Source organism: Solenopsis invicta, chromosome 11 (assembly GCF_016802725.1).
Source record: "Solenopsis invicta isolate M01_SB chromosome 11, UNIL_Sinv_3.0, whole genome shotgun sequence".
NCBI lineage: Eukaryota > Metazoa > Arthropoda > Insecta > Hymenoptera > Formicidae > Solenopsis > Solenopsis invicta.
This window is the reverse complement of record NC_052674.1, coordinates 3,854,890-3,869,284: the sequence shown is the minus strand read 5'-3', so window position 1 is coordinate 3,869,284 and position 14,395 is coordinate 3,854,890. Positions and strand designations below refer to the sequence as shown.

Below are 14,395 nucleotides of genomic sequence, written 5' to 3'. Positions count from 1 at the left end.
ACCAATTAAGAGTAATGCATTGCAAGACAATATTTAAATATTTATCATCGAATGTTATAGAACGGCTATCTTTCGGAGTTGGTCGTCTGGTGGGTTCACCGGCGACAAGGAGTCCCTCGCCGTCTCAGTCTCCTTGCCCGGATTCTCCCCCTCCCGAACGCCGCGACGCCGAGGTGGATGTCGACGTCGGTGAAGAGGAGGTCGACGTGGACGTCGAGGAGGTCGGTGACGAGGATGACCACGAGGGTACCTCGAGTCCGCCGCGATCGTCGTCAACGCCATCGCCGTCGCCGGTTAGCGTCGCGACGTCGCCCATATCGCATCCGCCGAAGAAATCCGGCGACAGTTTCAGCGTGTCGGCGCTCCTGAGGCCGGATCCACCATCAGCACACCTGCAGAACGCGTCCCCGCATCGAGAATCCGCTTCCATGGGCGCTCATCCGCCACCGCCCGGCTCGTCGATCCTGTACCCGCCGTTGCATCTTCAGGGCGGCCTCCTGCCGCCCCATCCGCATCACCCTCTCTCGTACCTGCATCCCCAGCTGCTGCCGCATCATCTTCTGCCGCCGCACCTGCACCCGTTGTTGCGCGGCGTTCATCCGGCTCACCCGGGGCTGCATTCGACTCACACGGCGCACGGGCTGCACCATCCTCATCCGCTCGGCGACGTCTACAGCTGCGTCAAGTGCGACAAGATGTTCAGCACGCCGCATGGGCTCGAGGTACATATGCGTATGCGACGCATGCTTTTTTTCCAGATTTACTTGTTTTGATTTCATTTCTGATTTGCTACTGGTGCTGACGTTCGCATCCGCGTCCGCTCTGTGACAACTTTATCGCTGCACTAATTAATTTTTATGTGTTACGATAATTTTAATATCAAAAATAATATTTTTTTTTATTTTCATTTCTGCGCTACATTTGTAAAATATCTTTATATCAAGCGTGCATACTAAGAAAAATTTATCCATACTCATGCAGAAACAATTTTAAGCTTAAAGTTTATAATTTATTATCAATGAGACACTGTTTTAAATTTTGTATAGCGTATTACCTGAAAATGTTAGCTAACAAGACAGTGTGGTTCACGTAGGTTCACGCGAGGCGGTCGCACAACGGTAAACGGCCATTCGCCTGCGAGTTGTGCAACAAAACCTTCGGCCACGAAATCAGCCTCACGCAGCACAGGGCTGTACATTCCGCGGAGAAAGTGTTCGAGTGCAAGCAATGCGGTAAAGCTTTCAAGAGATCCAGCACGCTGAGCACTCACCTTCTAATCCACTCGGACACGAGACCGTACCCCTGCCAGTTTTGCGGCAAGCGATTCCACCAAAAGAGCGACATGAAGAAGCACACTTATATACACACCGGTAAGTAATGTTCAAATTTTTTAATTAAAAATAAAATTTGAAAAAGTCGATTTTCCTCGATAACGAAACACTTCTACCTCACGTAGCTACTAGAAAAAATAAATTCAATATTAATGTGCATTAATATCTACTATGGTAAGTCATTAACGATGAAAAAAGTCTTTTATGGAAGTAGCGCAAAATTGTTATTTAATTTTGTAAACAGTTTTGAGGTAAATTTAAAAGTTTCTCCATCAAGCCTAATAATTTTATTTATTAAAGTTTTCCACACACGAATATGACGGCAAATTGCATTTCTAATCCGTCCGTATATTTTTATATTGCTTTATCTAAACGGACGGACTAAAAGTACTCGGATTGAATTCACTTGGAACGCAATTATCCTATCTTTGGACAGCTCGCTAACTCTCGCGGATATTACATGAAAATCGCGCTCGTGATTCCGATGGGTATCGTTATCGAGGGGACGTAAGGGATCAATTAGTCCGGCAAGTTCGTGCGATAAATAATGCAGCCAACCGTCTGGGCCGAGTCCTTGTGAGAGGATCCAGTTGAATATAGCACATGTGGCCAATGCATTTCAGGGATGCCGAGTCCCACATTGCGAATTTCGCTCGGTAATAATCGTAATGTCTCTTTCGGGGGTTCCCCCGTCTCTTCTGTATTTAACGTTCACGTTTCTTGCTCTCACGATTTGGGGTGGTATCATGGGCTCCCTAATCTTGGAATGGAACTTTGCCGTGACGCAACGTGGAGTCTGTGCAAGACACACAAGCGGATAATTTTATCTTACGAAGTTAGATATTTTGATTACACTAAATATCTAGAAAAATAAAATATTCTTTCGATTAAAATTAAAGTAACAAAAATCGTTTGACGGTTGAACATTTAATATTGTTTTAGGCATTTATAATGATTTCTATTTGAAAGCTATTATTCGAAAATTAGATTATTTATAATTAGTACAGCAAAGGGAGAAAGGATATAAAATGATCTTGCGAAATGTCATTTCCATCTGAAGAACAACTGGAAATTCTTATCAATACGTACAATTTTTGTAGGAGCCTTTATCTTTTTTTTCGTACCTTAGTGATGCGTGTTTATCTTCGACAATACGCATCAATGTCGGACGCGTCGAAGTTCTACGTGTGACTGGGGAGGCCGGAGCAAAAAAAGGTGAGGGAGTCGCAAAGCGGCGGTGGCGGCAGGACACTTGACACTTCGGTGTCTCCCGGTTGATGGAGCGGAGTCTTGAAGGAGTAGGTTTCTCGGGGTAGAGAGAAAGAGAAAGGTAGAGAGCAACAGAGGAGAGAAGGCCTCCTGCTGGAGGGTTCCAGTCGAGGCTCTGGGTTTTGTATCGTCTCCATGGCAACCCCTCCCGATGTCTTATCAAATTATCACCTTGTCCTCCCCCACGCCACTCCATCCTGCCGTCACTCCGATACCCTCCGCCCCTATACGATGCTCATTCTACGTCCTCCCCCTTCCCCCGAAATGGCCGAAGGATTCAACGTAGCAGGATACAAAACGATGGTCACTTCCGGAGACTTCTCTAACAACCTCCGGGATCACTCGTGGATTGTCGTGATGCGCCTGGTTATGCCCACCTATACGCACCGTTGCGTCCCATGCGGAGGGTCGCCCTATGAAACATTTAATTCATTATTCAGGTGAATAAAAAATTCAGAGGCGTCCTGAGAGCGACAACCAATGACGTTCACGGTCGCAGCAATTGCGACCGTGAAACGAGAACAAGTTTGAGTCCTTTTTCCTTAAGAATCTTTCGCTCTCGAGGGACAGCTCTTTCTTCAGCAGCGAAGAACGAGAGAGTGTTGCTTCGTATATATTTTTTTTAACCTCTTTTACTCAATAAAGATACTTTTGATACGTTCTACGTGATTTGAAAATTTAGAGCCAATTTTTTATCAAACTTTTACGCGTGTTACACACAAATTACTGAAAATACTCGATAATAATGATTTCTTATTTTAATTATTATTAATAATTTATCATAATTATATAATTTGCTTGTACTATATTTAAAATACTAGATTGAATTCTCTTATGATATATTCAACTGTCCAAAGAGAGCATTATTTCATCATAGAATTAATTAGAAAGTTACTAGCTTGAAATCTGTTTCATCGTTTCTGTGATAAGTTACACGCTTCTGGTAGCTCGTACACGCGCTCGCTAGATCGATTCAACGTACTGTTTTCGCTCCGATGCGATCTCTTCGTCAGCTTCTCTCTCGCTCTTTTTTATCATACGCACGAACAAATCTCGCTGCTCCCACGACCTCGAGCGACGCGCTGGCTGCGTGCGTACGTGCGTCAGGCTCAGCGACGAGGGTGTTCTGGGACTCCGCTGCTAATGATAATCAGCCCTCTTTCTCTTTCCAACCCCCCTCCCCCTTAGGCCGCCTACGTACCCCATGTACCGAGCACGGGCCATGTGCAATAAGGGTGCGGCACTGTCGGATTCCCCGGGGAACGGCGTGGCGTAACGTAAAATCATTATTAGGTAGGTAGGTAGGTGGTTGCTGGTGCACACGAGGGGTGGAAAGAGAAACGGGTGGTTCGGGACGAGCGGGGGCCGAAGCGCCGCCGCTCACGGGGGTTGAGAATAAGAGCTCTGCAAATATTGTTCGTGCGCGAGCCGGCAACCCGGAATAGGCTACGAGGGGTCGGAGCGTTACTTCGCGTTACCTTCGCAGTTAGGCGAACGTTTTCGGGACGGGGGCGGGGAGTAACGACAGTGGGACGCGACGAGGGGGTGGGGGATGCGACGAGTCAAGTGCACGGTCGTTGCAAGGGGTTGACGAGCGAAGTGACAGACTGGCAAGTGGCCACGAGTCTCTTCGATGAGAAAACACTGGCAGAATGTCTTTGGGAGGGGCGGCAGAATATTTTCAGAGCTTTGCGGGGTGGCTCGGCGTGAGTTTTGATAACATCGGCTGCGTGCGATGTTGTCCAGTCTGACGAATACAATAACGAATCGTGATAATTCATCAAATACGTTGTATCAGAATTCATCATTGCTGATGAAATATAATGTTTTTGCCGCAACAATTTTAAATAAATTATTTTCTAGCACAAAAATAATAATACTAAGAATAAATTCAATACATTCGATTAATTGATGTTAATTATACATGTTTTTTAAAACTTTACACCATTCTCAGCGTTTCAAACATAAAACGATAAATCAACGATTATCAACTTCTCTCCGGCGCTGACATGTGATTACAGAAGAACATTATCGAAATCATCGACCCTCTGTCATCGGGATGATCAACTCGCAGTGTGTATGTGGTCTTATCTACACACGCGTGATCGTGCCCTGTTTTCATAATAAACACAACCTGTCCGCTGTTGGTATAAAGTAAAGTCGATGGGTCGAAGCAAAGGGAAAAAAAGGGAAGAATGAGTGCATTCTGTGTACTTTTTCATCTTCTCATTGAATGTTTTTATTTCGGTCGAATATTCGGCGACACATTTGAGACGTCAGCTGTAAACGGGTGATTTTTTTGTAACGATTAATCGTTTTCAATATCGCTTTTTGCATTATTCATCTAGACGTGAAGAATTTCATGCAACTGTTTATTGTTAGATAATCTGAAGGAATGTACTCTATAGTTTATTTCGCAGTATATTAATACCAAGAAAAAATGTGTATCATGGTTTTTCAAGTGAAATTTCAACAAGTAATAATTTCAACATCATACGCCTTCAGAGAAATATACATATGTGTCTAATATGCGTCATACACATCAAACAGTATCCGTATTCGTTATCGCGGAGGAAATTAAAGCCTCGTGAAAGACTCCGTAATACGATATCCATTAGAACACTCGCAATAACTGGGATGATTAATTGAAATTGTCGAGGTCATCCATTACTTTACCGTGCCGGTTGTGTGTAAAACAACTGCATCTAAATCCTAGTTTTTATTAATTAATTTACTAACGATCGCAATCTGTAGCTAGCGAGCACAAATTGCTCGCGAAAGTTAAATCCACATGTGACTGAAGCGCGCGCATTGCTTCTCTATTCATTCTATTATCATTACAAACTCCATGATTTTACATCTGCCTTCTGTGATACGTTAATTTTGCTTGGCTTTGCTTGAGAAGCTCTCAAATTAACTGTCTCCGTACTTAGTTATACACATAATTTTATTATTCCTCCCGGTAATGCGTCGTCGCGCGTGATTATTTGTGCAGAACTGTTCCGTTGGAAGAAAAACACTCGGGAAGTGTATTGCCGACTGGATTAAAATATAGCCGCGTATTTTTAACAAACACACCCGCGTACATACACTCCGCGCAACCGTAACACGATTAATAATTACTTCAAGCCGCGCAGGCACGGGCGCGCACGAGTCCTCGCCCCCTCTCGAATTATGAATTCAGTTGCGGCTGCGACGTACGCGGATACCTGGTCGAACGCGCGCGTTTCCCTCGGGCTCGCCTCGAGGGTGCGGTTATCGTATACTCGGGGAGATACAACCTGTACGGGCACCTTTGCGGCCGCGTTCGTAGCACGGGCTGTGGACTACGAGCTCCATCCCTGACTATGAGCGTTCCTTCCCTCTCTTTCCCTTTCTCCGTCTCCTTTCCGCGCAGACAGACGGGGCTATTAGAGGTTTCCGGCTGACTTGGCGCCCTAAGCATCGGGGCGCCGCAACATCCCTCTAAGCTGTTTAAACTTTGCGACATGGTCGGAGGACCATCTGCCCCTCTCCTCCCAGCCCCCTTGTACGAGGGGCCTCAGCCCGGCCCCCTTCTCGTCCCGGCTCCCTCTTTCCGTCTTTACGGCTCGTTAACGACGACGACGTACCGCCCTGTCCCAGCACAGCGGACCACACGCGGTAAAAAGCATGTTTACACGGCACGTAGGACCGACACGTAAAAGCGACCGTGGTTGCGTTAATCGCGCGATTGTATCGTTGTTTGCGATTCTTAAAGAATGTCTTCCGGATTGGGGTGCGGGTTAATTGGATGTTACTGTTACACAGTACAGTGCTCGGGCCTCTCGTCGGTTGGGTGTGGTCGTCTTTTTTGATTTAGAAGGACAGCGCAAATTGGAACAAGAAATTGTCTAGTAACTAAGTCTCGTATAGGCGTGAGAAAATTAAATAATTAAATCAAAGGAGATCGAGTACGTTTCACTGGATAATTTGCAACGTATTTGTATTGTGCTTACACAATATTATAATTTGACTGGTGAATCGATGACAACAACATCCGCTCCGTACTTGCGAATTCCTAGAGACTGACGCAAGATTTACCGGCTGACAAGGACCTTGTCATCGGGAACGATAAAAGCGCACCTTTCGGATGAGATGCTGACGTCGGCGAGCGGAGGCGCGCTATATTTAATGTCGCGCCGGTGAGAGAGCGAGCGCGGGCGCGGCGCGCAAGCAACCGATACCACATTAAACATGCAAATTCGCCGGTATAACGTTCCACGGGACCGAGGCGTCATCCATATAGCGCTCGTCGAGTGGCGCAGCGCGCGATGTTCATAGTGGAACGGCATGATTAAATTTCCAGGGATATCGACATGCCGGGAGTACGTCAACCCCCCTCCCGCCCCTTAACCCCCCTAGTTCGCTCCTGTTACCCTGCCTCTCGTTTGCCACTTCCGTGCCCCACTTCATCCCCCTTTTACCATCCGGTATATATCTCGTCGCTCTAGCACCGTCCAACCGCCTCCCCCTCGGCTCCCGCGACTCTAACCCCGTCGCCACCCCCTTTTTCGCTCCTCGGCCTATCCGCGTAACCACCCACTCGAACAACCCCCGGCGCGCGCGGGTGGTTGAAATTAACTGCACCCGGAGCGCGCAGCATCAGCGCGTCTGTGCATCCCCAACTCTCTCTTCTCTCTCTTTCTCTCTCTCCCTCCTCTCTCTCTCTCTCTCTCTCGGCTCGTCACTGACACTTGAGGCCGCATGCATACGAGTCGGGATAGGTTTGATATGCCGTGTAGGGGGAGGGAAAGGGGTGAGTGTGATGTTCACCGGCGATCAGGGAGACTCGGTCGTTAGTTATTGTTATTTATTGTGAAGGCTGTTGTTGCGAGCTGGTTGCGGCAATGGACGCAGTCGATGCAATCAATTTGTTTTAACGTTATCCCGGATATATCGACTGCATCGTATTTTAGAGTTATATGAGTTTAGCCGCGTCATTGGCATCAAAGCGGCGTTTGTGGTCACACGCTATGTACGAATGACCGAACAGAGATGAAGGAACTGAATTAAAACGTTCAACATTCCAGAAATATTTAAAGAAATAATTTAGATAGAAATATATTTTGTGTCTGTTATTTCAAAATTACTAGATTCCCATTTTTTAATAATCATTTTAATTTTAACCCTTGCGAATCTTAGACGTTGTTACACGAAGTAGTGCTTCCTCCGACATCGCTATCGATTTAGAGCAGTTGAAACAATTGCTTTTGTATCAATGGGTCATTTATTAATAACCACGTGGGCGAGGAGGAGGAGCACTATGGATAAAGGCGAAGCCATTTCGAAACACAATTGCCAATTAAGCTGCGCGTACATGAGCGATGTGGTAAGAGGAGTCTTAGCGCGGATGGCATAGATCGGATTTGTCACGATTCCTAATGTTGATCGACGCGCTAATAATTTAATAGCCATACATCCTCTATGATCGTACGGGAGAGGATTATTACCGCGAATCCCTGCGGTATACCAAAAGCACTAAGGAGCTAACGGACTTAGTCCTTGGTATCGTGTTTCCTTCTTCCTACCCTTGATTCCTGTTCCTCGATCGGCCCTGCCAAAATTATTGCTTGGTACAGAATGCTCTACGCCGCCGATTTCTGATTGAATTATACAGCGACGAAATGTCTAACTCTCAATTAGATTACATTGTAATTAATTACCCAAATATGTATTATAGTTAACAGTGTGAAACGGATTAGAATTATTTTTATTTATATAATTATGAACATTTTGTTTAATATTAAATATCATAATCCTAATCAATCCTAAGTTCGAATTATTTATTCGAAAGGCACTTAAACGACAAAATCAATTAAATCTGAAGATGTAGACAAATCTTTGCCGATTCGATGTACTCAATTTATTAGTTTATGAGCGGATAGTGATAATCGTTGTTTCGAAGGAGAAACGCGCGGATTTATACACACATATTAACGTCTCAAATTTTACATTTGCTGGAAATATTGTCCACTTAGATTTTGCCCTGGAAAAGAACGGTAGCGAGATCTAATTTTCAAGTTGTATTTTTAAATTAATGATTGTACGTCACTCTTTATAGAGAAAATTTATCATAAAAGTATTGTGGCATTTGCAAAATTCTTTTATCTTTTTTAAATATTATAAATTTATTTGGAAAATTAAATTTGTATTACATATGTATGTATTTAGAGATTTTTTTTATTTATAAATCGGTGCACGCTGGGATTGGTTGTAATCGACATCTTTTTGCGATCGATCGTTTCACCTATCTTTCCACTGAGGGATTCCCGTGTTTCGCCGGGATGGGGCGTAAAATCATGGCTGACGTGGGCGTAAACTGGTAAACACAAACGTGACTCAGTGCGAAATTGGAGACTAGTAACGGCCGCTTGTAAATCGGTATATCGGTATACAGCGAACAAGGGCGTATTTACGTTTTTTATTTTGTACTTCATGCGACGAGACAAAATATCCCAAACGTATATTGGGATTTCGCTAAAAATTGATTTTTCTAGTTTTATTTTCTGTTAGATAGCTTCATCAAAAAATTTGTATTGCTACATCTGTCAATGGCAGATACGATTACATCGATTTAATTTGATCAAAAAATGACAATGACAAAATAGAACAATATTTTATATCTCGTTAATAGTTAAGTAATCGCTGGAAAACTTTGTGCGATTTATTTTATACATAATTTTAAAGTTAATAGATATACTTAATTAACAATTTCCGAATTAATTCTTATTAATAGAAGTTTTGGTTTTTCTATTAGAAAACTTTTTATAAATATTCTTCCATTTATTTAACGTCAAACTATACGTTTCACATTTTAAGCTAAAATTTTAGATATTTTAAGAGATTTTGTTTCCTTTAAGTGACATAAAAAGTTGAACTTACGTGTGCATACGTTTTGACAGAACACAAGGAATATGTAGTAATTTCTATCGGTTCTCCAATCATATCCCTGCAATATTTTTTACTCACCGACCCGTCGCTGAGACGAACGCTGTGCTGCAGAAGCAACGGTCTGATTGATATCCTCAGGTAATCCTTACGCGAGCTTTGAAGATACGGAAGAAAATCCATGCTGTCCTCGATATGAAATATGAGATGTGGCGCTCTTCTTCGATTCCACCCTCCTCCCGTCTAACGCGAGAATTTCAGTTAGAGGGCAGAGACGCCCCAAGAGGCTTGGAACGTGGTCGATGAAGACGAGAAGAAATCAATGCCTCGGCCAGCGTCCGGTTCACCTTCTACATACTAGCATCCTCCCTCTCCCTCCTTTAATCCTTTGCCATCATTCTTTTCCTGTTTCGTTTCTTCAATTTTTGTCTTTTCCAATTGCTTCTTATCACTCCTGTTCTCACAGTTCACTTCTCTGTTTTTAAGTATAAAGAAGTGCGTAAAAAAACATAATAATTTAAATGTCGAAATTAATATTGAAATAATACCAGTATTTAAACATTTTTTTCTATCGTAATTAATTTTGAATATTGGGAGAGCGAAATACGTTGAAAAGCATAAGATTGCGCTTAAGAAATTTAACAAACTATTTAAAAAGCTAATATTTTTGTGACCCTTATATATTTTTTAACTATATCTTATATAACTATTTTTTTTATGTTTATTTCATTTTATTATTAGTTGTTATTCTAATTATAGATTGAAAATTAAGGAAAAATACTAGAGTACGTGAAAGTTAAAACACTCAAATTTACGTATAAATTCAAGTTGCTGAATTGAGGAATCCTCCAGCAAACAAAATTGTAATAGTAATCTTTGTTGAGTATGCCAATCAAACTTGATTTTATAAAATAAAGTTATAAAATGACTTCAGCATTTTCTTAATGAAAAATCTAGTTTGACTAGCATACTCATCAAAAATTACCATTACAATTTTGTTTGCTGGAGGATCCTTCAATTCAGCAACACAATGACAGAACAGCAACTTACATATGTACGATTTATGATACATATGTAGGATTTGCGAAACATCAATATATCACTACATCAATATTACACGCACATATACGGATCAAATTTTGTATAAACTTTATACATCAAATTGGGTATGTAAGTCTAATTCAAGAACTCTATATTGCTTCTTATGTAATTTACATGTCTGGGGTCCAATTTCTTAAGTACAGACTGCAGAGCTCTTATATCAAATATTGTCACCACTTGACAGCTCTAGACGCCATGTTGGTTTAAGAAGTGGTGAAAAAAATATGAATTTAAAAAAAAACTTTTTTTTCTTGACATAAAATGTCACACTATATTGATACTTTAATTCTGGAAAAGGATTTCTAAATTTTTGTGAAAATAATACGAGAAGTTCTCACACAATTACTGCTTTTAATCGGTAAAACAGAATGACTTTAGGCTCCCCTTAAGTTTGCTTGCAAGAACGGACGAAAGAAACATTCGAACTTGCGGCACTCGCAAAGGACGCACGAGCGATGGGACGGGAGAATTAGCGGAGACGGAGTACCCTCTCGCGCACAAGATTTCCGGGAGTTTAATATAGTTTTAGGGGCGTCGGTCGACAGCTCTGAGGGGTGTAATGGCGTCTTAAACCTCAGGGGTTCTCAGCTTCGAATCTCCTCGCTCTCAGAGCCAACCGGCTTCATCCAGCTTCGCTGTTAAAAATTCGCGAGCGTCGAATCTCAACTGCCGCCGCCGGTTAAATCTTTGATCTCTGCCACTCCTCGATGCCGCGGAGGTATATACATGCGCAGGCTGCGGCAGAGAATGCATCCCATGTGCATTTAGATCGAAACGCCGGTGCTTCCCGCATAAGGGATAAGGACGGATAAGGCGCGCTCCGACGGTGCTTGATTTTTACGAGCGCGTAAATTCCGAGAGACGCTCGGCTTTTTTCTCTACGCCAACTTACGTTTTCTTTGAAAATTCCTCTATTCTCAGCGAATCCGTTACTATAATTTATGGTTTCCAATTGTTGATCGAATCATGTACTGAGAATTGCCAATGCTAAATTGTCGCAATGCTTTGAAGAAACTTCTTAGCAAGTTGAAAGATAACCCAATGAATAATCGTACCTGTGTAATTTTAGCTTTAAATTAAATTAATGATTGCATCATTTTTCGATTAAAGTTTGATCTACTAAATTCTGATTGACTTATCAATCGTCAAAGGAGCTTTCCTTTCAAATGCTAATTTAATTGTATAATTTAATTCTGTGATATAAATAAACCCAGTATTATATATTTTTTCTCATTTGCAAGTAAGATCAAAAGTTTGTTAAAAAACACGAGATCTGTAATAATATTTTAAAATTTATTATAAATTTATTAAAACTGATGAATTTCTTATGTCATTTGAAGAATTGAACACCGTTTTGATATTTCTTTCACGAACCCATAAGACCACGTACGTTCTGTATGTACGATATTCTATATTCTTTATCTTCCTTCTTCGCTTTTCGAAAATTCTTCCGCTCACAGTTGGAATTTTCCGTTCATACCCGAAGTATTATTGATCATCGATCATCGTTCCGGTCACGTTCTTGAAGCTACATTGCCTTGCCTTTGCAAGAGAATATTGTTCCACGTGTAACATAAACAAGTAATTTATACAAGATCTAATAAAATTTTTACTGAGCATAGATCGACTCTCTTTTGATTAATCAATAATCGATAAACGGATGTTTACGAAGAGTTGCGACGTTCAATCGTGCATCGCGGATAGCGCATCGTCCTAATAACTCGGTGCTTTCAACGAATTTATTAACGCGGTTATTTTGACACAGACAATTCCACCGAAGAAATAAACTCGACGGATCCAACGGAGTTCCGACGGCTCTTGATTTTTATGAGCGCGTAAATTTCCGGCGGCTCCTTTTCTTTCTGCCCTGTCTTTCTCTTCTTTACTTTGTTTCCAAGAAACGAGAATCCCAGTAGACCCGGCGTTCCATTTCTACACATTATTCTCCCCGTCTTTCCCCCCCCCCTCTTTCTCCCGGCCCCTTAATCCTTCGTTTTCTCAAGAAAATGATATTTTAAAGTGCCATCCTCTCTCTCCCGCATATGAACGCTGAACTTAATATTCTCCCGGCCGCTAAAAAATGCCGCGGTTCGCGCTAGCTGCATCAACAATATAAGGGAATAAAAATAGTGACATTATCTCTAGATAGCAAATTGCGTAGAGTATACTACTGAATAAAACATGATGCACTGTGAAATTAATATAAGTTCCATAATAGCTAACGAATATATGCAATAAATATACAATAAATAATATGAAGAGCTCCATTATAAATACGTATTGTATTTTTCAAAATCTCAGAAATTATGACAAAATCTATGACAGTTATTTGAAATATCGATTTTTTTTCAAGAGTGAAAACTAAGTATGTCATTATTAATCACGAATATATATTTAAAAAAATAAAATTTTATTTTTTATTTAATTTATATCCACCCAAGTACGTAGAAAACGAAATTTCGAGGTCCATTTACTAGCCAGTGAAATAGGAAGGGTTTGTGCCGAGTGCGAGGGATTTTGGATTTTCGGGTGGCCGTTTGCCTGGCAGAAGCGATATTCCGTAACCATGGAGAAGTCGTTGCGATATAGACGCGAAACGGGCAACCTCGGTGCGAGCGCTCGGACGGTTCTTGATTTTACGAGCTCATAAATTTCAAACGGCCGCCCTGCGCTTCCACCCCCGTCCTGGCTTCCATCGGCGCTTAACTCCGCGAAAATTCTATCCGTTTCGTCTCATCCCCCTCGGGTTCACGTAGAACTGCGAGGAATTTCATCGAGCGGCGGACTCGTCGGCGGATTCCTACGGTACACCCTCCACAAAAGCGCGCCCTTAACTCTGAATCCGCGCGTGAATCTTGATCCGGAGGACAGAGCAACTATGCGACTGATGTTCGCATAAAATGATCGCGTAAAACCACGTGCATAATACGTAAACCTCGATAAGACGGAAGAATAATGAGTCTAATAATATAAGTCAAAGCCAGAAAATTCAATTGCTCAATAGAAATGTATTTAATTTATTGTATTTCTCACGATGTCCTCTTTCGAATTTATTATTTTAGATGAGAGCTTAATAATAGAATAATATAATGGTATTTATAATGGTTGAAGAGGAACTCGAGTCGAAACGTTCCGCAATTGCTAATACTATTAATTTATATAGTTAGAAATTAAAGAGAATAACACGTCCAACTCGCTCGTGTATTGGCCTTTTGTGTTATTAATAGAATAATATATTTTGGAAATATTTCACAAATAATAATGTCGGAGAAATCTTAATAGAGAGAGCATCGGTCGAAACAGAGAAACGTTATTAGATTCAAAGTGATAATTTACTCACTAGACGCGAAGTATAAACGTCAGAATTATCAAGTATCAAATTGTAAGACAGCGAGTGTCGAGCGAGGTAACTAATATTCGCATTCTAAATTAAACTCCTCGGATCGATGTTCGCGGCACTTCGCATTGACTCGAATTTCGGGAAAGACACACCGCACTCCGCCGTGGATATGGGTCATCACGTCCGATCCCGAGAAATCCCCGGGAAGAAGCAGCCGATATTTTTTCCCGGATAGAGGAAATCAAGATCGCGGCCGGGTATAATCGCGAGGGCGATCGACGGCCTCGTCGTATCGGCCGGGGCGAGATTGAAGGCTCGGCTAACGAGTTGTTTATGGATCCACCCTCCGCCCGTAGCCGTGCCGATGCCGTGAGGGCGAACGTGTACGTACGTGTGTACCGGTTGCTCGGCCAGACGTATGGACGTACGGGGGAGTCCATTAACT

General features: G+C 42.2%; 1 protein-coding gene across 1 annotated transcript in view; it reads left to right on the top strand.

Moving 5' to 3' along the window:
- Positions 1 to 14,395, top strand: part of LOC105194661 (zinc finger protein 358) — a 32,297-nt gene that overhangs the window by 14,900 nt on the left and 3,002 nt on the right. Inside the window, exons 4-5 of the mRNA XM_011159696.3 lie at positions 61 to 722; positions 1,094 to 1,370. Of these exons, the coding sequence (XP_011157998.1) occupies positions 61 to 722; positions 1,094 to 1,370 (939 nt within the window). The remainder of the gene's footprint in view (positions 1 to 60; positions 723 to 1,093; positions 1,371 to 14,395) is intronic.